This window comes from Apteryx rowi, unplaced genomic scaffold (assembly GCF_003343035.1).
Source record: "Apteryx rowi isolate R43461 unplaced genomic scaffold, aptRow1 scaffold_725, whole genome shotgun sequence".
In the NCBI taxonomy this organism is placed as follows: Eukaryota; Metazoa; Chordata; class Aves; order Apterygiformes; family Apterygidae; genus Apteryx; species Apteryx rowi.
Genome location: NW_020451011.1, coordinates 65,695 through 89,619, shown reverse-complemented (window position 1 = coordinate 89,619; position 23,925 = coordinate 65,695). Strand labels below are relative to the sequence as shown.

Genomic DNA, 23,925 nt, shown 5'->3' with positions numbered 1-23,925 from the left:
TTTATACTAGGATATACAAAGCTGCTTTTGCTGAAAGCAAGAACAGCAAATCCACGTAGACTCCTTTTCCCTACTGTTCTATAGTTCTAAGGTGTCCAAACTTAACCCAACCACTTGCTTTTGCAAGTGTGACATACTGTCAGATATGCTGGGCCCCCAGCATACAGATTTTGCCAAATAAATAGACTGATTTGAAGTACTAGAACACGCTTAAAAWAATAGACTATAGTGAATGTAAGACAAGAGGTGTCATAAAATTTCTTGTCTGCCACAGTCCAGCAACCAATAGTTGATTTGGAGAATCTGCACATCAGGTGCCCATCAAAAGAGCATCGGTTATGTAGAATCAGGTTGTCTCATTATGCTGCCTTGATTTTCATATATACAAGGAAGTAATATWTCTTTAAAGAGAGTTCCTCAGACACCACACAAGCATTCTCCTCTTCTGGAAATCCTAGCCAAAACCCTAAGGATCCCAGAAATTCTGCACAGATCCCTAGAAAAAAATCTGCCCTCAAAATGAATTCTAGTTAGAAAGACTAAAACAAAGAGTAAGCTCTTCCAATTGCTCACTGTTGTGCTGCTTTCTATATAGTTTTCTATTAAAAGAAATTCTAACAAGCCAATTCTTTCAAAATTTCATATGGATAAAAAAGAATAGGAGTTTTTTCAAGAAAAAAAACCCACCACTCCCATTCCACCCCAGAAAAAAACTTACAATGGTGCCATCCGAACTCCCACCATAGGAATGCATATCCAGTTTTAGTTAAACTACAGAAGCTCAACACTGCATACCATATCAAGGTATTTCCTGTGCTAGGCCTGGATTCAGTCCTCCATTCTTTGTGCTCTAAATTTAATTCTGATTTTTGTTTGTAGAATTGTTACAAAAACTCATAAACTTTCAGGGGTATGGTCAGGGCATTTTTTTGTACTTTTTTTGTATATGGCTCTCTTATGTTAAGGCAGCCATTTATACAGTGAGGAAGAATAAAACAGATAATGTATAGTAATATATGGCAATATCTAAAAGCCTACATTATTGTACTCAATTATATTATTTTGTCCTACTTTCCATTATGATCTTCTGCTATGAGTTTTAATTATTTCCAGTAAGCACTAGTGAGGTCAGAAAACATAACAAAAACCAGTGCATAAAAAAATCACAAAGACCAATGAACTATGATTACTAAAAGATAGGTCAGTGCTCTTTCAGATTAAAGAGGTTTTAGAAGGGAGCTTTCCACTCTATCTCTGGAAAGTAAGTCTCTTCTTTCTCTTCTAAAAAGAACATGCACATAATTGTTAGGGTTTTCTCTTGCTATTAGTCAGGCCATGTAAAACTTCCATCATAAAAAGAAAGATGTTATGTTCTACCTTTGCACTGTGAGCAATGCTTCTTGGTAACTTACAAAAAACAAAAAAACAAAAACCCAATTCCTTTCCTCTGCCACTCTATTCACTTGCACTTAGCACACATTGATTTTTATCCCATCTTTTTAAAGGAGTGCCAGCCATGACAGCTCTGTTTTGTTTACTTTCATCAATACCAGTTTGAACATGTATCACATCTGAAAAAGAGGTCTGGCTGTTAACTGTTACAGAGGACAGTGGAGAGGGAAAATGACAACCATATAACACTGATAATTCTCTTGAGTAACAGAGCTTTTTAAATCTGGTTTCTGTGGCTGGCAATCATAATGTTTTGCACAAGGTTAGATTCTCTGATGTTTAATAGTCTTAGTAGGCTTATGTTATAGTTTTGGTGAGAAGCTTGGTGAGGAACTAGTGGGAACATTAGTATCTCTCTCTCAACTAGCTACCTATTTTCACAAAGTTCACAGAACCTTATTATTTTTGAGACTTTGGTCCCCCTCTCAAATTGGTTTAAATTGGTCAGCAAATTTAGAACGTGTTTTGGAATACAGACATACAGCATGATCACATAGCCTTTACGTGACACAACTTCACACACATTCACAAGCAATACACAGGCTATTATATGAATCCTCAGCAGTTAATGTAAACTGGCATGAAGAATTCCAACATCCCCCCTATGTATAAATATACTGCACCATTTCTAGTGTAAGGATAAAATACCTAGACTAAACTCAGGAACCTAAGGGTATACTCTGTGTGAAAAGATGAGCTGTTGCAGCTGAGGCTTTGCATTACGCTGCAACCAGAACAATACAATGCTGCTGTGCTCTCTCATTCACCCTAACAGCAGTGCTTCTGCACAGCCAGCTTTGCGAGGAGAGCTTCTTTTATTTTCCAGCAAAGACATATTATGGAGTGTTACCTACTATTCAGCAAACGCCCTTACTGACAGGTTTCCTTCTAATTTCACAGTGCCATCAGCTAATGATATGCTTTATCCCTTCTAGCTTAGGAAAACAAAAAACCCTATACCTGTAAATAGATTAGTCAGGTTGCTTAACAACTTGCTCATTTGCTTGATTTCAGTTATCTTTAGCCTGTCCTAGATTGCAGCTTTTATTTGATGCTATTAAGTACCTTTTTAATGTGTTGTCTAGTGACTTTTCTCTACTTACATTTATTTTTGGCACTAAACACCCATTAAGCAACCCCCCCCCCCCATCAAATATATACACTATTAGTATTTCCAGGTCAGGGGAACTTAGCATCGTTAAAAGGGGAGCACCATGAAATTCTTGGCTTACATGGGATTTTATCTCTTTTCTTTTTTGTTCATGGCTTAAGTAGTTAGAGTATAGAAGCCTCCCATGGCTATAAGCTCCTTAGTAAAGGAAATGACTTAGAGTCACTGAAGAAGCACTTTAGAAAGCTGCTAAACAAAAGACAAATATCCTATAAGTGTGGATATGATAAGGATCGTTTAGAGTTGTTAGGTCATAAGGATCCTAACAGAGATGTTAGCTCATGCCAGTCTGACACACTGTTGACCTAGGCTGCCTGACAGAAATAAGCAGAACCTCATCCAGGGTTTTTGCGTGCTTCCTTTTAAGTAAAGTACCACTAGGATGGGCTGTTTTATTTAGACACCATGAAGGAGTTTTTGTTGACTTACAATAAATGAGAAACAAATGTTTTGATTATTTGTGGACACATCTCTTAAAGATGAAGGAAAAATGTAGATGGAAAATATACACTCTATCCATTGAAAATATATCACTGGGCTCAGAGCACCATCAACTTTGTAAGCTAATAAATTATTTTTTAAGCTAGAAATTTCCAGGGAATTACTGTATTCTTTATGATCATATATGGAAAAGTGTTTGGGCTTTCCAGTGCATACCTTTCACTGAGGCATTTATTTTAAATACCTGCACAAGAATCAATTTGCTAGGATAAAAGCATGCCCACTCACAAGCTGGTGAAGTGGTCCAAGCAGCTGCCAAGAAAACCACAACTGATCCTTTAACTGCAACGCTGGTGCAACAGGGAAACTGAAATACACAGTTCATCTGTTAGCTCACAGCAGTCTTTGGGCACGATCAACCCTTATCTCATCCAGCCTGTCCTTCACAATCTACAGCACTGTCTTCCCATGCAAAATGACTTCCGTCTATCAGCATCAGACAAACTCATTTAATATTTTACTGAGTTAGCCTAGGCACAGAAATAATCCCCTATACACACTTCCTTCATCATGGAAGTAAGACAGACACAAATTTGTGAATAATTATGGTTGCATAAAGAAGCAGCGTATATTGCAGCAAGATAACTAGAAGCCCAATTAGTCTGCTTGTGATTTCCCTATGGAAACTTTTTATTTTTGGAAGCAAGTCTATGCCTTCTTTCCAGAAGCTATTAGCAATATCTTAAAGCTGGAATAAAACAGGCACCTATAGCAATAAATACCAGTCCCCTGCACTGACATAGTGATTTTGAAGCTACTACCTAATTGAAAAGCTGACTACATCCCTGATAAGCCCACTTAAATATGAATAACATCTTGTTCCCCAATTATCAATTAAGCTATGAGATTCTGACCTTAAACAGAAGTCACAGACATCTCTGTTGTAAGCAGCCCTTGGTTGCTCAAGCATTATACCAATTTGTGAGTAAACTCCTGGTGAGTGATTGCAAGGTGCTCCAGGGAGAAGTCTGAAATATCCAGACATTAACTATTCCTGAAGCAGAATGTGAAGAAATGGGTTGTGTTCATTCCCCACAGTCTGGTCAGTTGCCCACAGGTCCTTTCCAAGGAAGAGCCATACCTTCAGAAACTTGGCCAAGCTCTCTGGTGAGGGCAAGTGGGGGATGTCAGAAAATGGATGCTCTGGCAAGCCTCTATGTGCCATATCGAAGGCAAGCAGAAAGAGACTGTGTTTGGAAGTGTCAAAGAGACTAAAGGTACAAACAAGACTACATGCCCTGATTCATCCCTCCTAACTGATCCTAAAACCTCTGTATAATAATCAGAGGAACAAGGCAGGAGGCTACTCAAGAGCGTGATTCAGACTAGGACTTTAGSGTAGGTGTTCCAGATCACCTGGACATGTCTGCCCTTGGCTTAACTATAAAGGACCCCTGGATAGCTAATGCAGGTGTCAAAACAAATAGGGGTATACGTCCTTTTCTTAGTAAAGTGGTACTGGAAAACRGTGTTTTCAAGAACAACTAGACCAGTGCTTCTGTGGCAGTAACATGCTCCATGTTTGCCATTGTGACAAATGACCCTATTGCACCATACAAGGGATAGCTCAGTAACCCCACATTACATTAATTACAATATTAAATTGAAAAAGACAAAAGTAATCAAATTTGTGTTTATTCTAGCTACACTGTGACAAGGCAAGATCAGCAAGGAATAAATAGAAAGTAAACTGTTGTTTTCAAAATAGAATAAGGTTATTTTGGAGGCAATATCTTTTTATGCACAGTTGAGCCATTTTATCCCCCATGGTCTATAATCCTATTTCCCAGTGTTCTTTTACCATACAAAAAGGCCTGTGTCACCTCCTACCATAAGTCTGCTACACATGAAAACACTGAACTAGGTACTTAATGTACTACTTCTCCCATAATCCCACCTGAGAAAGGATGGGAAGAATGACATAAATGCAGCATTAGAACCAGCAGAAAAATTATTTAAAGGTTCACAGCATTCCTGTAAGTCAGTTCAACTCACCAACCAGTGAATCAAAAAGCTCATGCTTAAAGACATTCCCCTGGCTTCAAGAATGAAGGCTGATGTTGACATTGGGTTATTTCTTCTTTCTAAGGACATCCGGTTCCCTCTTTCTCAAACTTTCATCCTCTTGCAAAGAGCAATCCTAGCATTCTTCAGTCTATTTTCTACTAAACTGCATTTATTAAACCAGCTGCCCCAAGGATAAAGAAAACTTTCTGGTTTCTCCTCCCTTTCCCCAGAATGTGTGTCATCACAGAGCTAATCGGTCACCTGAGGAAATAAGCTAGCCCTAACACTCTTAAAGAGGTAATTTATCCTGCAGCAGACTCAATTCCTATTGACATCCTATGTCAAGAATTCCATAGCATCCTCTTAGCTCCAAAAGGTATCATAATGCTGCTGGCAGAAGAGGAGAACTGAGGCCTCTTTAGTACACAGAATCCATTTAGCAGGAAGGATCTGAATYTAGAGAGTTTAAGCAGGACTTTCCATGATTATTTATCTAAATAAAAATGAAGAAAGAAGTGTTAGCACTGTCTCTGCCCTCCTTCATTCAAGGGAGCTCATATTTCCCTATTACTTAAAATTCTTAAACTGATAAAGTATTGGAGAGAGCTGAAGTAAGTGACAACTTTTTCTTCCTCCTCTGTCTGATCTGGATGTCCCTCCACTACTAGTTTTGCACAGTGTTCTGTAAATTATGTTAGGTGCTGTTTATTCAAAATACCTACCATCTCTAAGCCTCCTTCTGTAACAAGCTACCAGCTTGCCTTCTTTTTGCTAACTCCCATTATCTGAGCTCCCAGTCATCTGAATATATTTAGTCTCACCCAAGTAATTTTGATTATCAAGATTCTACTATAGTCTAATTAGCGACATTTTTATTACTAATTTGTCACTCAGACACTTTCAGTCACATTAAAAATTCCTGCCAGCTTCTCTGAAATTGCTGTGTGCTTGCAGTCCTTTTCCTTTCACACAAGATSAACTAAGCATTTTTATTTTGCTGGTTTGTTTGGGGACTTTTAAAGAAACACTTCAGAATGTTGTCTCCATAGACTTTTGAGAGTCATGAAGAAGGAGCCAGCCCAAGGCACAGATTGTGTAATATTTCCCCTCTTAGACATTGGCTTGAGTCCCACTGAGAAAGACATAAAAAAATCTCCGTACCTTTATGTCCTTTTTGTTTTCTTTATAAAGGTATGAAAGTAGTTGAGCTCCAGAACATGTGGAAGTCAAAAGAAACCTGACACCTGCCAAATCAATCCAGTTCAATATCTCAGAAAAGGTGCTACTGAATGAGCATGAATAATGACTGTTCCTCACACTCATGTTGTCATTCACTGGCAACTCTGTGATAGCTCCTCATAGTACTAAATTCATGTTCAGTTTTGTCATTTTAGTCACCGAGGATTTGTGAGTGTGGGCCAGAATAAGCAGCAGGGGTGGCACTGGAACTGGTGAAAGTCAGCCCAATTCTACCTGAAACTCAATCTCATCCATCTGAAGTCAAAAGTCACATCAGAACAAAATGGCATGTGTACATATCTCTCTGTATTTCTCTCTTCATAATATGCCCGGCCTCTTAATTGGATGGAAAATGGGGTTTGCACTCATATGATCTGAACAGGAACACATCGTTCAGGCTGACCAAACTCGGGCAGATATCACTGCACCTGTTTTCACCAAGTTCTGAATTTAAGAGACAATATCAACTATCAGGCTTAGAGCCAAGGTAGAAGCCTTGCAAGACAGTGCATGGTGGTGAAGGGAGTAAATTCTTGAGGTCACAGTGCAGTTAAAAAATGGTATTTAAAATTCATAATTCAATATTATGCTTTCTTAAAACTAAATCTGTACTGGACTTCAGAATACAGCCAAACATCCTTTACAAAGGGTTACTAAACAATGGTAATATGCATCTTATAGGCATAACCAGTGTGTTTTATAACTGTTAATTACATATATAGCTGCTATTATAAATAGTTCTGAAGCAATCCATTAACCAGATGGTTCTTAGCAAATTAGAATTTATCACTCTTTTATGAGCTACTTAAAAAATGTAACTTTCAGATAAAGAATGTGAAACAGCTGAGGCAGCTGTCCATATCTGCTTTCCCTTATAGCATTTTTGAAGGTGGGGGGAGGGAGGGAGGGAAGAAAGTGTCTTATTAACTCAGTACAGACAGCTTGTTCTACTGGAAACTCCTCACTTCTTTTCATGAGGGAAGGTCAACACTTGCTTAGATTTAAAATCATCTCCTCACAGCCATGAAGCCAAAAGTGATCACTGCAATGCAGTGAAGTCTATCAGCAAGGACAATGAATGTAGAATAGGGTAACAGTTATTTCTTTTCTGAAATTCTGACTAAAGTCAGTGAAACAACTCCTTTTGARTTTAGTATGATCAGGATTTCTGCCTTAAGTGTCTATAACTGCCCATAAAAATAATGATATAAAGCATTTGAATAAGTGTCTTGGTATTATCCATGAGTTTATTGTTTACTTCCCCATGAATCTACTAACAAGCATTAAGATTCTGAATGAGACGATTTTAACTTATTTGCAGCCCAAAATATCAACATTTGTCCACATTTCTAAAGGTCTAACATTAGAGATTTTGACAAGGCAAGTGTGACAGCCTGCACTTCCAGGACATCCAGTATCCTCTGTACGTTCTGTGCATAAGCGGAGGATTAATCAAGTGTGTCAATAAAATCCATTTCACAAATCTTACAGCCTAAATAATATCAGTGAGCAATGAACTGGAATTCACACTCAGTTGGAACTTTAATAGATTAAACTCCAACAGAAAGTTTGCAGATAGAAAGTTGAGATTGAAAAGTGGCTCCCAACATTTGGAATTCATTGCATTACATTATTTCAAAGAATAATTACTTCAGTAAAGTGTWACTTGTGCAAGTGTTGTTTTGGGTTTGCCTGGGCTTTTTTGTTACAACCTAAGAATTGCCTAGCTTGTAGGTTTGTCTCTTATTCTCTTATGCAAACTACCAGCCAGAACGCTATGCCAGCTCATCACACAAATTCCATCATGCTTTAAGGAGACAGGCGTTGAGCCAAGATTTAATGAAGCCACAGGAAAGATGGAAAGATGGGAATGGTTTCAACACTTCATTGCAGGAATATAGGAAGGCTTGGATTATGCATTTTCAGCTCTTTACAGTGTTTTGCCATTGAGAATTCAGTGAAGATTTATCTACCATTACTTTCTAAACATTAATAAATTACACACAAAAAATAAGATGACACTATCAGTGTGCATCATCGCATAATCATATACAACCTCTGCAACTGCTGAAGGCTTTTGGCCTCTTGCCTTATCATACCCAAAGTATCCATGTAAGTCTTGGAGGCATAAACTATGATGAGCATTACTCCTGAATAGTTCTCAACAGCCACCATACACGAATGTACAAGTTTCTCCATAGGAATCTCTCCCCAACTTCCATTTGTTAAAGAGGAAAAATAAAGTCAGGAAGTCTCAGTTAGATGAACATGTATTTTTTACACGATTCAGGTAAGATTTTCCAAAGCACTGAAGGCAATGAGACTTGCCAATTTTAAATGGCATTTGGAGACAAAACTTCTCCAGGCTCTTTTGAAAAAGCATTGCTTATCCTTATTTATGTTTGGGTTTATTACTACTTTCATGTTTCTCTCAGAATGCTCAAATACGGCATATACTCCCCATAAAAATACAGTGTGCCAACCTTCTCACTCAGCTTCTCTCTTACTTTTAGTGTGGATGCAGAATGCATTTTCTAAGCTACAAAAGTCTATGCTACTGGACTACCAATAGACTGAAATAATATTCTGAAATAACAGTTATTATAATACAAGTAAATGAGTAATTACCTCTCAGTTCTAGCTGATGATATCAGCTAGATAAAGACAGGAACAATTAATGTATTTTAGCGCTATATTTCAAATATTGAGTGAACAGTTTAACATTCATTGCATTGCCATTTTGGTTGCTAAGAACACATACGTTAGAAACTTAGCTGCGGTAATGCTCCTTTCTGCTGTTTCCCTCAGGGTCTGGAAACTCTCAGCACTTCAGAAACATCACAAACAGGGGATATACTTGCAGTATGATTTTAAATGCACTTCTGATTCTGGAATTGTTTCCMATACAGAAAATGAGGTATCATATGAGAACTAGCGACACCTCTACATCAAGAAAAACCTCTTAAACGCACCTTCTGTAGAAACATGTGGCCAGAGAGTGGTCATCCATGTTTGGACAGAGAGGAAATGTTCTTTCTCAGAGACATCAGGGAAGGAGTCAGTGCCTTTATGCAATTTTGTCTGTGTCCCACTTTTGTATCCTACTTTTTCCAGACTCCCTGGGGCAAGGTCAATAGCTATTAAATGGTCCTAGGAAAAAGAAATCACTGCAATTACCAAGGGAGCAGAGACTGAAAGAACTTCTGACCTCTCTGTATGGAGGAAAAATGCAAAGGGAAAATGCACTCGSTTTCCCAAATCAAAGCTAGAAACTCTCCAGGCTATATCAGAATAATTTTGTTTCCAATCACAGTGTTATTTCTTACCAGTCTCTACAGTTCTGAAGACTTCAGCATGAAGTCATTGAATCCACTGATAACCAGTATCTATCAGTGCATAAACTATACTTCTCTCTCCTACCCAAATGTCTACAGTGGTCTTCCAATCTCAATTAAAAAAAAAAAAAAGTTCCACACAGGTTTCTCTTTTAGAGGCTCAATAACTGTATCTATGAAGGAAGAAGCACACACTATTAAGCCTGAGCTGATGTTACTTCAAACAGCCACGCTAACTCACAGGAAATAGAGGTATTCTTCTTTTATAATACAATGTCAGGTAAAGTTACACAAATAAACTAGGAATAATAATAAGATCAGCAGGCTTAAAAATAACTCCAAACCATCCCAAACAAAATCTTATATAGTTTTGCTTCAGCACTGCATTCAGTTTGCAAGCAATGATTGTGCCATTATTCTAAAGCTGGGTATGAACTGGATACTTATTTACTATAATCAAACCAGACACAGAAAATCTAAATCAAATTTGTTGCCCCAAAGTGTTTTCAGGATCATTTTCCTCTGCTTTTATGGTTAGTGAGATAGGTTATCAACTACATGATACTGCACTGCCCTGATAAAGAAGTGCCCTAGACAATGTGATGCTACTGTGTCAGTAGGGACCGAGATTCAATGTGCAGTTACTCATGTTATTTTAAGCAGTCCCAGAAGGGTTCACTAAGACAGCACACTTGTAAAAAAAATTGCTAAGACTTGCAGGAAACTTCAGCAGATTCTGCACATCTCTAAATTTAATCTGTAAATGAGAACAGCGGCAGCATGTGCTAGCAATATAAGAGAGGAACCTCTTTTAGCAAAGATTTATTACTCTAATAACACTACACCTTACCTATTGTCCTGCACTATTGAAAAAGGACACTGTATATGTATATTTAAATTGCCAGAGATGAACAGTGGGTTGCAAACAAAACTTAAAATGTTGAACTGCGTCAGCCAAATTGATAGTGCATTTATTATTTCTACCCTTTCTTTCACATTTTTGCATAGTCTGTTCTGCTGCCAAAGCATTTCTAGAAGGTGAATACAAAGGATATCAAGCACTATAATCACTGAATGAAATATGACTGATGCACTAATGCTCACTCAAATCTATAGATCTAAAGAAAAAACAATAAAATTAAATGCATGATTTGGAAGTAAGCTTAAATACTAACCTGATCCTAAATTCACTGAGGAAGCAAACTTCATATATCGCTGCCAAGAGCATTAGCAACCCTCCTCCCAGACAAAAGGTCGTCTTCAGATGCCTTGTTAATATGTATCTGGGTTTTAGAAAGTTCTAATGAGAGCACTGCTCTATGACAAAGAAGCATAGGCCTAGAAAAAAGAGGTGGTCAAGGAAAAAGACAGCCAAGACAAGATCAAAATTAGATGATAGGTTTGTAGCCTCTGGGGTCTTAACCTCATTGTCCTTCCACTGTAGCTAAACAGAAAAGGAAGGTTTTTAAGGGGCTAGAGGGAAAGAGATGGCTTGAGGTAGAAGACAGATAATGCTGAGACCACATAAAGAAGATTAGCTATAGACACCAGGTGCCACATAATTCACTTGGCTTTTGTTTTTTTGCAGTAAACTAGCCAAGGAAACAGATTTAGAAGAGTCGACACCCTCACATTTGGGCTGCTGTTCACCCCTCCACATCCAACTTAAGGTACCTACTACCTTTAGAAGCTGTGGAGAGCCAGGAGACAATGCAGATCTTAGGTGCATTAAGTTATCTTTTGGAGATGTTTCTTCTCTCTCTCCACTTACTGCAGAGGGAAACACCAACCCTAATCTAAGAAACTAAGAAACTCCAGCTAAATGTCCACAGCTAAATGAGATATAATTAAGGCACACCGTAGTGAATGGGGCAAGTGTGACTTAAAACCTTGTCAGTATGACTTTTATTGGACATTTACTGTGCCTCACCCACTAATGCCTTCTCTTCTCTTTCAGGAAGCAGAGGGAAATGCAGATCCACAAAAAAGGGAGAATATGGCTTCTGCAAAAAGATTAGTATTACAATTATTTATATTAAAGCAACATCAAGGACAATGTACAGACAAACTGGAAGAACTAGTCTACCTCCATAAATGTTGATATTCCCAGGAAATAAAATCAGTTGTAATCCCTTTGTCTGACCTATTCTGGTTTCCCAAGAAAATACAAATTCTACAGCAATGCTGTGTATACTTGAGTGCATTCCTCTCTCTCTTACTGCTCATGTATTTGTTCACTCTCCGTTCCCACTTTACCTTTTGAATCAGTTATCCAATTTCAATCAAATTGGACTGAGGGACACAATCTTCCAGATACAAACTTCCTCTGACTATGAAAAACAGGCAGGTAGACAGAGAAGAGTGAACCCAAAAGCAAAGCAAATCACTTCATATCAGACTTCAGTGAAACCTCACCACTGTGGAAAGCAAGTATCACTGACTCTGCTGCTAACAAAACTACCTTTTTAAGCTGAAGCTGCACTTGAAACCAGCAGCAAGAGCAGTGTCTCACAGTGCCAAGCAGAACTGAAAAACAGACTCTTCCGCAAGCTATTTAGAGCTTCCAGTGGGCCCACAGCTCTTGGTGATCCAATTGTCCTATCAAAAGGGGCAGAAGCTTCTGCTGAAGGTCTGAAACCTTTCTGGAAATTTAAATATGCCTTTTCATGTCACATAACAGCCTTGCATGCATTTATCAAAATGATTACATAGCTCAGCTAAATGAAGATGGCAGCCTCAGGTCAACTCATCTGGCAATGACCAAATGCTGTGACTTCTTGAGGACTATTTGCTGATGTTAATCACTTTCTCTAGAAACCTCAGCAAAAAATTACTCTCCAGGTCAGTAATTACTTCACACCTTTTTAGCAGGGAAAAGGCCCAAGTCTGAGTGACCACAGAGGCTCCTCAGAATTTTGCATCTATCACAGGGAATACTGTTTTCCACACCTTATGAAATCAACAACAATTCCATYATTTGGCCTCATTATCCCTTGGAAAAAAACAGCCGCAATCTTTTCTTAAATTGGGATAAGAAAGACTATGTAAATTAGAGAGAGATCACTTCAATACTTTTTCTATGATGTATACCTACCTAGTAAATTCTTTTCCTGGTTTCTAAAATTCTTAAATTTATTGATTTTACAGATTGAGAGAGYGTTCTCTATTGGTACTTGGTAAGGGTTTATTTGCAGACATGCTCTGCCAGATGAATAAGGAACTTAATATTTATCCTCCTAGGAAAAGAAGGTATAATTCTCATTCCCTTTATCTTGCATTAGCTGTCAAGGCAGTAAGTGGACTGTTCAACCATTCAATGTTTTCAGTGGTTTTAAATTAAGATGAAACATAGGCCAAGTTTTTAGGAAGTGCTGCATGACTCAGTGCCTCAGTTGCTCAGTGCTCAGCTTCTCTCCCAGTCCTGGGTGACAAAAGGGGAGACTGGGATGAATTTTAGAGACAGGGTCACTGCCACCTGAAAGCCAGAGTCCATTTAAGATGTTAATCTGGGCATCCAAAAGGTAATCAAAGTCTCTTCTTTTGAAGGAATCTAGGCTAGATGTTGTACTCTTTTATACTGTACCCAGTACTTGCTGCCTAAATCAATTGACTTCAAAGCAGTTTTGTCCACCTCAGCCCTGTAGTAAACATGACTTGTGTTGTTTTGTTGAAACTTAACCTTTATACAGGCTAAATAACTTGTTCAAAATTCTCTATAGAAGTCCACATTGATTATTTAAGTGCAGAATTGGCATATCCCCAAATTAATTTTAAGTCATTCTGACTGAATCTTACGATGTGAATTCTCTCTAAGGCCACTGATGTTGCCAAATCGTGTCGTTTAAGTGCATTCTGAGACTGTTTCATTAATTTCAGAATATTTGGGGCCTCTTCCAAGATTTGCACAGTCAAATCAGTTTCTCGGTTCCTCTTAGAACAAAATAGACATTTCAAGAGGGATGTTCTGGGCTCTGCCATCTAGTGTAACCTGGACATCGATGATTCATACCTTATTTTACCACACGAACATAAAGCAAAATTAACAGTAGGGAGTGCAGGAAGCTAGGGGTTAATGCAAAGTGCTTGATGGATGTAATACTACTATGGCTAAAAGGACAAGTGCATGTTCAAAGATGAGCAAAAACTTTTGCTACTTGTTGAACAACTCATACTGCTAGAAATGGAAAAGCAAGGAAGCCAGACCTTGGGCTCTGAGTGCAAGTAGTGAGGGTCTGAAGCTCAAAAGAGCTGGAATTTTAAAAAAGAAATTCCAGTAGGATATTGTACCTAAATTCCACACTCTACAGCATCAAATTACTTTAGCGCTAATTTGGCTTGCACTGAATTAACATGCAGTCTTGTAATACTAATGACACATTACCTACAACATCTGCTTTAATGGTAAACTTCATTTCTGTGAAAACAGGCACAGGCCCTCTCTAAAGCAAGACTTTTATGAAGCTCTAAAGCAAGACTTTTATGAAGGTCTGAGCCAAATTAATTCAAAGTAATTGAAGAAATATCGACATCAGGAGCCTTTACATCAGGCTCCTACTCATAAAACTTCCAATAATGAAAGATGATAATAAAACACCTCTAATAATTATATGTTGTCCCTGCTATTTCTGAGGTCAGTGGAATTTTCCAGAATGAGAAACCAAAGACAAATTGTTCTTTCTGCTTCAGTGTGACTCACTACAAATGAAACTGAAGTTAGGTTGCTGTGTATCACCCCTGTCTTCAGTGTATTAGGTACAGAACCGTTGACTCGTGGGAGGAAAGGGGTTAATAGCAACGCTGCTGGTTCCATTGTTATGCCCTAGATTTTGGGCTGGTGTAAATATGTGAAACAGTATCAAAGTTAATAGGGCTTCATCCATTTACATAAGCAAATCTTGGATACAGTCAAGACAAAACGAGACAAAAAGAAACAACCAATATGCCAGAGTGTTCTAGCATGCAAAAGGTCAACAGCTGGACATCCATGTTCTGTCTCATATATGAACATATGTTTTTGACAAAGCAAAAAAAGTTAGGGTGCCATACGCACCCTAACTTTTTAACTTTTGAAAAACGCTGGTCTTGGCCTAGGAATAAGCAACAACGCCAAAAAGTTTTTTGTAATCCCAAACTCAAACAAAACACATGCCCATGAGTCTCACACAGACAGCATCTAGAATAACATAACACAAAAATCCATTAAACCAGTTTAGAAGTATTGATGACACAGAAGGCAGTTAAAGAACAGAAAGGATCATGGAGAAAGCTGCCTTTGACAGCTCTGACACAAGTCAATCAGTCATTTTAGAATTACCTCTTCATAGGGTAGGTTGTGTGGTTAACTATCCAACCAATAACACAAAAAAATCACTATGCTATTTTCAAAATGTAGGTGCACATACTGCTTTTAATATCACATATACGTATTGCTATAATCTAACAAAACAGCCTACCTGCACAGCAGAATGAAGATAATGAGTGGCATCGGAAAGTTAACTATTTTCTGACTCATGTAAATTTGAAGTTCCGTCTTAATACTTGACAAATGTGGGTGAGCAGAAGGCAGGCCACAAATAATTTCCTGAACATTCACAGGCAGCATATTTACTTTACTTACGGAGCTTACACAAGGCAAAGTTCTGTTCAAGAGACTTCAAACAAATATGTAAACTATTCAGATGAGAAAAGCAGCCTTCCAACACCCATGTTTGCAACCAATTGATGTCCCTTCAGGCACTGAAGACAGCGAAGGATGCACATTCCATCAACCAAGTAGACAATAAATATTTTGACAGTCTCAACTATTACACAAGAGTTAAACTGTCCATTCAACTGGCTGAGTTGCTCATTATTACCAACATGGTAATAAAGTAATCAAAAATCTTAAAATTCAAAGGCTGGAAACATAACTAGATTTAGGTAAATTAAAAAGAGGTGATCCACTTTTAAAAAACAATCATTGTTTGAAATAAAATCATTAGGCCAAGACTAATGGAAAGGTGTTTGTATCAGTATGGGCTTTTTGTTTGGTTGGTTGTCTGCCCTAAGGCAAGCATAGAATACGAGAAAAAGAAAGAAGACAAAAACAATTGTTTGATCCAAAGGCCACTGCAGTCAGTGAGAAGACACTGTCTTCAACAACCCAAGATAACTTCAAACTTCTACAAGACCTTGCATTTTCAGCCTAGTAGTGGATCTGCACTAAGCTCTAGCTGTGAAAATAATCCTTTTGCCCTGTAGCGACTCCCAAAGAACATCTTTTTAAACACTTTTCATTGTGTAGCTTTAGACAGTGAAACTCCAACTGTTTATTTTATGAGGTTAAGAATCCTCTCTTTTCTGTCACAAGACTTACTAATGCAAACTTCATGTGCTCACCCCTAGTCCCTGGGTGCATTCCCAGAACTATTTCTGTTGTTGAATCACTAACAAAATGAGCTATTAATGACCCTTTTTCTATTGCCCTGTGCCTTCATTTTACTTGGGTGCTCTAAAGCATCCTCACGACAGTATTTTCCAAAGCTCCTTCTTTCAACTGTCCTCCAGGAAACATCATAGCAACAGGATATACAGCATGATGCTATCAAAGGCTTCTATATAGCAAAACTTTTGACAATAGAAGTCCCCTAATGGGATTTGCATCTCAGGTCCATAGAAAGAAAGTACTGTAAAAACCTCCCATTTTTTTCTTCTGCTGTAATTATCTGTTATGCTTTTCACAAGTACTTCAAAGTAATTCTCTATTGTTCTGTTACTTTGAACTTCAGCTCAGTGGGGTTTACCTTTTCAAAGAATCTCAAACGGGATCTTAATTACCCTTTTTTTTTCATTTAAAAAAAATCTCAAATACATTAAAGAAAATTTCCTTTTAGATCTCAGAATTTCCTGTTGTTGGATTTGCAGAAAATTAAAGCACCAAAAATGTAGAGTCTCATATATCCAATTTTATCTAAATATCTCATTCTATTGCAGCTCCTACTATGGTAAAGGGACTCAAAAAGGCCGGGAAGACCAAGCTCAGCTTTACCAATGACTAACTAAAAACTTTCAAAAGTCAGTGAGACCTACCTTTCTGTTCACTTACTTTGGCTAGCTCTCAAGATACCCACTTCCGAACTAGAAAGGTACTAACAATATACATGCCACAAGTGGGAGATGTTTACCATATCTCCAGAGTTTTAAGCTTAGTTTTGTGAAGAGAACTGTAAACCTCTAGTTTACAGAAAAACTGAAAAAAAGGTAGAGGTTAAGGTTATTCACTGAGTCATGGGCAAAGGTTGGTCCAGAAACACTCCACCCAAAATCTGAGCAGATGGAAACTGCTGCATGCCCAGACCCAGATATTACTATTTTGTTTCCAGGTTTAATACATAGTGTTAGCCAACCGTAATCAGGGCCAGATTTTCTTGTTTCTAAAGTATATACTAGATCCCCTACCCTCAAGAACACTTGAAATAACTCCTCAGACTCCTGTAGTTAAAGAAAATTAACTCCCTGCATGCAGTCCAACATCAGGCATTCTACAGTAAGAAAATGTTGTTTAAATCTACAGCAAGTGGTACAGAACAGCAAATTCAAGTTACTAAATGCAAACGAGAAATTACATTCCTGTTTTGATTTAAATTTGGAAAAATKAACTTTATTATTGACTTATCAGGTGCCTAATATTACTCTGGGGAGAACAGAATGGTTTAGCTGAGGCCAGTACAAAGAGTTACTGCTAGTCTGGATGCCTGCTGGAAACTGCAATAAAGCATACACGTCCATGTGACATCCCAATCACCATTTTTATGAACATGTTCCTATTTATTAATAGTAGCTGCTCTAAATTCACTCAAGTTTTATGCCAGCTGCCAATTCTGGGTCTAGTGCAAATTTGAGATATATTACAAGTAAGTTCAACTAGAAATGTTGAAAATAAAAGGTGAGAAAAGAAGTGCAGCATATGCCAACAAGGCAAGTTCACTGCAGACAAATAAGAGGGCAACTGAATGGATGTATATACCAATAATTCCCAAAGCTTAGGTGAGTTCAACCAGTAAAGACACTCAGGCAATGGAGAAAAAGGTATCAGTCACAGAGAAAAAAAAATGGCACCAGGGAAGCAAGGATATTTCCCTCCTGCTGTTAAACTGAAATACCCTGTTCTCTGCCCTGAGACATTCAAACTGTTCTAGCCACCTGTACTTATATCTTATTTGCCTTTATACACAGCTCTTGGATCCCCACAGAAGACATTCAAAAAACCAGTCACCAATTACACTGCAGACAAAAACATCTAGAACATAACATGCATGGAAGGAACATGTGGCATTCAAAGACAGGTGACTGAAATTTGTGATACACATTAGCACCTTTCCTTACTTGATGACTCAAGAAAAGGAAGTATTTGGTAATACACAGTCACCTCCAGGTGCTAACAATCCATTTAATTAGCAGCATTATCACCGAACAGGAGGCTGACTTTGACAGGTAAGTTGCCTCCCATTCAAAATGCTTCTTAAAATCCAACAGCCATTTTGATGGTTGAAAAAGTGGTATGAATAGGGATGGAAATTTGACAAAACTCAATTTATGGATAAGCAATCATAACAGATGTAGTCTAAAAAAATATCATTTAAATGAAGACAGTCTAACACAAGTTCAGATTTGGGTACTCTACACCCATGTTGTAAAAGTCTGCTTTCTGCTCTCTTAATATATAGACCCCCCAAAAATCTAGAGCTGAAATCTCTAGGGTTAGCCGCAAGTTTTCCTCTTTCTGGAGTTCCTTCATGTTTGTTATCTACAAAGTGTCATAAAGTATCTATTGATCATGCCTACAGAGAAGTGGCTGGTAGGGTAGCATAATAAGGAGACATAGCTAGACACCAAATTGCTTAACTAAAAGGAATGCTCCATGGAAAAGAATATTTAAGGGAAGTACTCCTTGAGAACAGACATTTTCACAGGCCAGTCTCAGAGACTTTAAAACAGAAGGGATTGATACAGTCATGTCTCCTTCCCATCTGCTTATCCAACACTAARTATGCATCCCATAAGTCAGGATTCAGTCAGCCCATTCCAAAAGGACGTTGGTAGTTGATTCTTGTACATCAGCCAGGGACATTTTGTAGTATGAATGGCTAATATTTAAAGTAGTTCAACCTGTTTGGTCTGATTTGCAGCGTTCTGGGACAGCTTTATTTTCAGGAAGAAATTACAATTCTTTTGAGAAAGGCACAGTGGCTAACCTGACACAACAGTTGCAAGGACTGAAGAATACCCACAAACATGCTTTCTTACCATAAAGCACACCTGTAACAGCCGTCCTCTTCAGCCAAGCAGGACTGGATTAATCAATATTTTAATCCTGCAAGTGCATTTATCAGTAAATCCATGGACATAAGAACACTCAGCCGGACGTTAAGGGCAACCTAAGGAAAAATTCTACTGCAATATATCTTTCTCCACTAGCAAATCTAAAGATGCTATTTAACAGCAAGCCTGCCATTCCCAGAAACACAGCACTGAATGGAAACTTCATCAATTTGCTGTGGAACACTGCCATATTACTCTGACTTTAAATAATAACTTTATTTTTCAGTCACTCTTTATGGCTCTCAGTGTCAACATTCTAAGAATGGAAAGTATCTTACAACGCAAAGCCATTTAGCATGCTGCCATCAAGTGAGGACATGCAGACAATTCTGGATCATTCGAGTACTACAACTAAGGGCAATGTTTTCAGAAACAAGAAACAATTTTCAGGTCCTGAACGTTAGACATTTTACACAGGTGCTTTTTTAGCACTGCAATAATTCTGCCCCTTTCCTGGTACTTCACTAGGGAGGCATCAAAAAAACAAAGCACTCACAATTGTTAGCCATTGCTGAAATTCTTGGCATAAATGAGTGATTGAATTTCCAGTTAAAGAGATTTTAAGAGCCGAATTAAAACCTCGGGAACTTTCATTTACTCTCCAGAAAGCATTTACTGTTTTYGGCCTCTAAAACCTGGGCTTCCTAGCTCTTGAAACCTAATGTAGAGACAGTTTCAGACCTTCAATTCTGTTGAAGATATATTTACATTTCAAACCATTTGCAAAGCAGCACTAGAGACTGATGTAAAATGGATTTTTTCCTTACCAATTTTTTGGAAAACAGGAGTGAGACCAGGAGCTAGAAATATCATTAAAAGCAAGTGCAGGAGTTAATGGTCTGTGACAGGGTTAAAGTAAGGCCCCACTAGGTCAAGTCTTCCTTATAACAATCACCCAGACCCAGAAACGTGCAACTGAGAAAAGCAGGACACAGTCTCTTCCACACATTTTCTATAGTTTAGATAAGAATTGTGAGGGAAGCCATACACCTCCACTGGTAGGACTGGCTATAGCAACAGCTAAATCAAAGGCCTTTACAAATTCAAAGTCTTTTTGATGGATTAGATTGATGTTCCTTGCCTTGTGCTTATTGCTAATCTGTTCCCAATCCTCTGCTTCCACCTCACCTTCCCATATTCAGTCTCTTTATATCAGCCTCACTTATAGTGAGACCTTTTTGTCTTACCTATGCCCCTTCAGTGATCTATCCTCTTCAATTTCTCTTTCCATTTGGTTTATCCCCTCCCTACCATACCCAACCCCCCAAATCCCCTCACTGAACTACCAGTGTTATTCCCCATTCAGTTTATGTATAATATCCCTTCTCCAACCTTTCACTCACCCTGCCTTTAGGGCAGGATTGTCTAATCCTATACAGCTGTACCTAGGACAAAGGAAGTATTCTGGATGGGTCCTTTGGTACTATAGTAATGAACATAGTAGTCAGCAATGAAGTAACGACCACAGTCAAGCCAAAGACTGTATATGGCATGACTAAAGATGCAGTAACAGAAGGTAGAAAAAAAAAATCATGGTAGTCTTTAGCTTACACTACCTTACTGTTATGACTTAGCTTGCTTGTATGGTGAGAGTAGTAAAAGCTGCTAATTGTCCCCTGTAAGTGAAGAAATCAGATTTCAGTGTCCTTCACAAAGCAGAGGAAAGGAAGTTTATGCAAACTTGCACAGCTTGAAAGTTTTTTTTGCAAAGTATGTCAGTAAAAATAGATTTCATACAAGTCTGTACTAAAACAAAGGCTAATTAGCTACAACCATTTTTTCTTGAGGTCAAGAGAAGTTACACCTGGGATGATTTTAGCCTAGAATAGCCACACTTATCCATGTGATTTTTTTAAACTCAGGACACATAGCATCACACCTTCATTCTTACTTGATGCTAAAGGGACAGGGCTAATAAAACAAGTTACTTTGATAGGAGGACACAACCTACTTGAAAATAACACTTCTGTCTCAGCATTCTCTACCTAGTGTAACACCCAAGATTGTTGTAACTTAAGGTAGTTAGTCAAATATTCTCCAATTCCTTTTTTTCTGTGCACTTCTCTCTCCCTTCTCCCCCAATTTGTGTCGCTGGCAATACTCTGTGGATAAACAGTCCAATCATTTCCTTCTGACTACTTATACACAACAGAATTTTTATGAGATCTCAAGCAAATACAGCTGATCAGTAAACACTGTTTCTGAGGATTTTTCATTCTTTCATAATTTCTTTTAATTCACAAAAAAAACACGGTCTCCTAGTCCTGCAACTGTCTACTTGCAGAGACTCCTCCAGAGCCAGGGTCCAGGAGCCACAAGATCGTTGATACCTATAGCAGTCCACTGTGATTGTCAGTCAAGTGTTGCCAGAACCTTGTCCTGGATTCAGAGCTGAGGAATACTGAAACTGAAATGATTTCAGGAAAAACATTTCAGATTCACTGTGTCAGCATCCTTTCCTATCATTTTGCTTGGACAGAAAATTTCCATCTATATCCTTAAGTAACCTACTAGCAAAAGTCCTACTGGCATGAACGGGACTTCTGCTCCTAACTCGCACAGACATTTTGAAAAGCCATCTAAAGCACCAGTAATTCCTTTCAGTGCAGTTGTGCTTGGAGGATGGGAACCGATTGTGGTAGTCTCAATCAAGACATTCTACTTCTACTCGATTGTATTCAGCTTCTTATTCCAACCCTTCACTGAAGCACTACACTTAAAGGCCCATTAGCGTTACAGTAAGAAGCACACCATGCCCCAAGAGTCAGCCTGCGCAGATTTGATTGCAAGAGAAAGACTTAAAATTCCAAAGCACAGACAAAAAAGTCTGCTGTAACAGAGCACAGCATAAAAGCAACACATGCAAGGTAGTGCAATACACTGAATACTGCCRTTCTGTAACTGGGCATGTGTCTGGTTTGCTTTCTGTTTTCTAACCTCTAGCCTAACATAGGAAAGGTGGGCCAGAGAAATAAGATCAAAATACTTATCATTCTGCCCTTCAATATTTAATGCAAAATATGTCCTTTCAGTATATCTTTTTAAATAAGAAAATACTTAAAATCTTATCTAGAAAATACATCTGAACGACCTTCAATTGAGCACTTCTTGCTGACATTTCTTGCTGATGTTGCAGGTAAAAAAGAGCCCATTTGGGGTACAGTGCTAGTTTAGGTGTTTTGGATCACCCTGTACAAGTCTCTTCTTCCTTTTCTCTCTCGTATGACTGTGGAGGTACCTCCTTTAGGTTTGCTGGAATTAGATGATGTGAATACATCCTCCCCACTTCATCTCTTACTCCAATTCCTTTTAACCGTAAAGCTACCCCCCACCAACTCATACACCTGTGGTGAAATTAAATAGCTGTATCTGCCCCAGTCAGTTAAAAGGAATCTCTCTGCAAGGTTCCAAGCCTGGTGACAAGTTAGAGACAGTTCCCGTGGTTTATCAGAARGCTCCTGAAGAACTACATTTCTGCACTGGAGGATTTAATAGCTCCAAGCCGGTAAAGATTTATACATCTCCACAAAATGTCAGTAAATCTGCAGCTATCATACCAGAGATGATTAGCACTGTGCATATTAAACAAAGGGGTAGTGAAATCTGATTTGCATATTTCTGACACGCACACAAATTCCCACTGCTTTCAGAACACAGTATCTGCACAGTTCATTTTATTTTGATTAAAATTAACACATTTCACTGATGACCTTTAAAGGAATGCTCACCTCCAAACTCATAAACGCACCATTGATCTACTGCACTTTGTCAGCAAAACAGCAATCATTCCTAAGATGCCTCTGAAAAGCTACAGGCTCTAACACAGATCAGTCCATAAAGTTCCCACTAACCTAAGGGATGCAGAGATGCAGAATTTGCATAATCAGCTCATTTGCTGCATTCAGCAACACAAGACATATTCTGCTGATTCACACCCTGACTGGAAGGTTGCTCTCGTCAGAGAAAATTGCCACATTGCAATTCAACAGCCGTGAAGTAGATTAGCTGGGTACCAGCTAAGTAAATAAGCAAATGAAGATATATTTAAGTCATTATTACCTTTGCTCCACAGACAATGAAAATGACCTTTGTTGAAAGGCTGGTTCAGAATAAGAAGGCAAAACTTCAGGTTTCCTGTAAGAGAAATGTTGATTCTTATTAGCAAGAATATTTGATTTTTTCCCCCTTATTTTCTTTATTTTGCTTTTTCCATATTTAATTTTAGTCCAAGAACCTTGGAGCAACTTCACTCATTTCCCTGCTTCTTAGGTTTCCTAATTTTCAGACAGAGAAGCTGCCAGAGCTTCATTAGACACCTTTTACTTGATAGGCTTCCAGCAAAACCTTTTAATTTAGAAGAGATTGTTATCCACTGAAGGCCATCCTCAACAGGACCCTTCATCTATACAGTTCTCTTGTTTAATCTCCCGCTTGTTGCTGGCGTCTGGAAATGACATTTACTGATATTAGCTTAGCCCTAGCCTCTATTAACAGGGGAGGCTGTAGCTGACTCGGAATTAAGTTGTCTCTAATCCAGGTTCAATAGTGTGTTCTCCCAGTGGCTGCAGAACTCCTGCTGACATCACTGGTTTCTGTTCCTACACTTTCATATCAACTAGAAGCTCTAATCATGGTCTGAGACTCCACTGTGGTAGATGCTGTACAAACACAGAACAAAAGGCCATGCCCAAGGAGCTTAAAATCAAAGACAGTAAAGGCGAAAGCGAACTTTAGCCTGTTATCTTGGTGATACCACAGACTAAAAATCTCACTGGATTTACCAGCAACCTGAACTGCTCCCACAGACTGAACAGACTCTTTCTAAAAAGCCTTCTGCCCTGAAAATATGTCCACTGTGAG

The 23,925-nt window shown here is 38.4% G+C and overlaps 1 protein-coding gene across 7 annotated transcripts in view; it reads right to left on the bottom strand.

Moving 5' to 3' along the window:
- Window positions 1-23,925, bottom strand: part of TPK1 (thiamin pyrophosphokinase 1) — a 319,620-nt gene that overhangs the window by 235,388 nt on the left and 60,307 nt on the right. For 6 of the 7 annotated variants that reach the window (XR_003257018.1, XM_026087615.1, XM_026087617.1 and 3 more), the window contains one exon: window positions 23,125-23,199. The exons of the other annotated variant lie outside the window; for it this stretch is intronic. Coding sequence is in view for 5 of the 6 variants with exons in the window: in XM_026087615.1 (XP_025943400.1) it covers window positions 23,125-23,199 (75 nt within the window). In the remaining variant the exon portion in view is untranslated. The remainder of the gene's footprint in view (window positions 1-23,124; window positions 23,200-23,925) is intronic. 7 annotated transcript variants of the gene reach the window in all.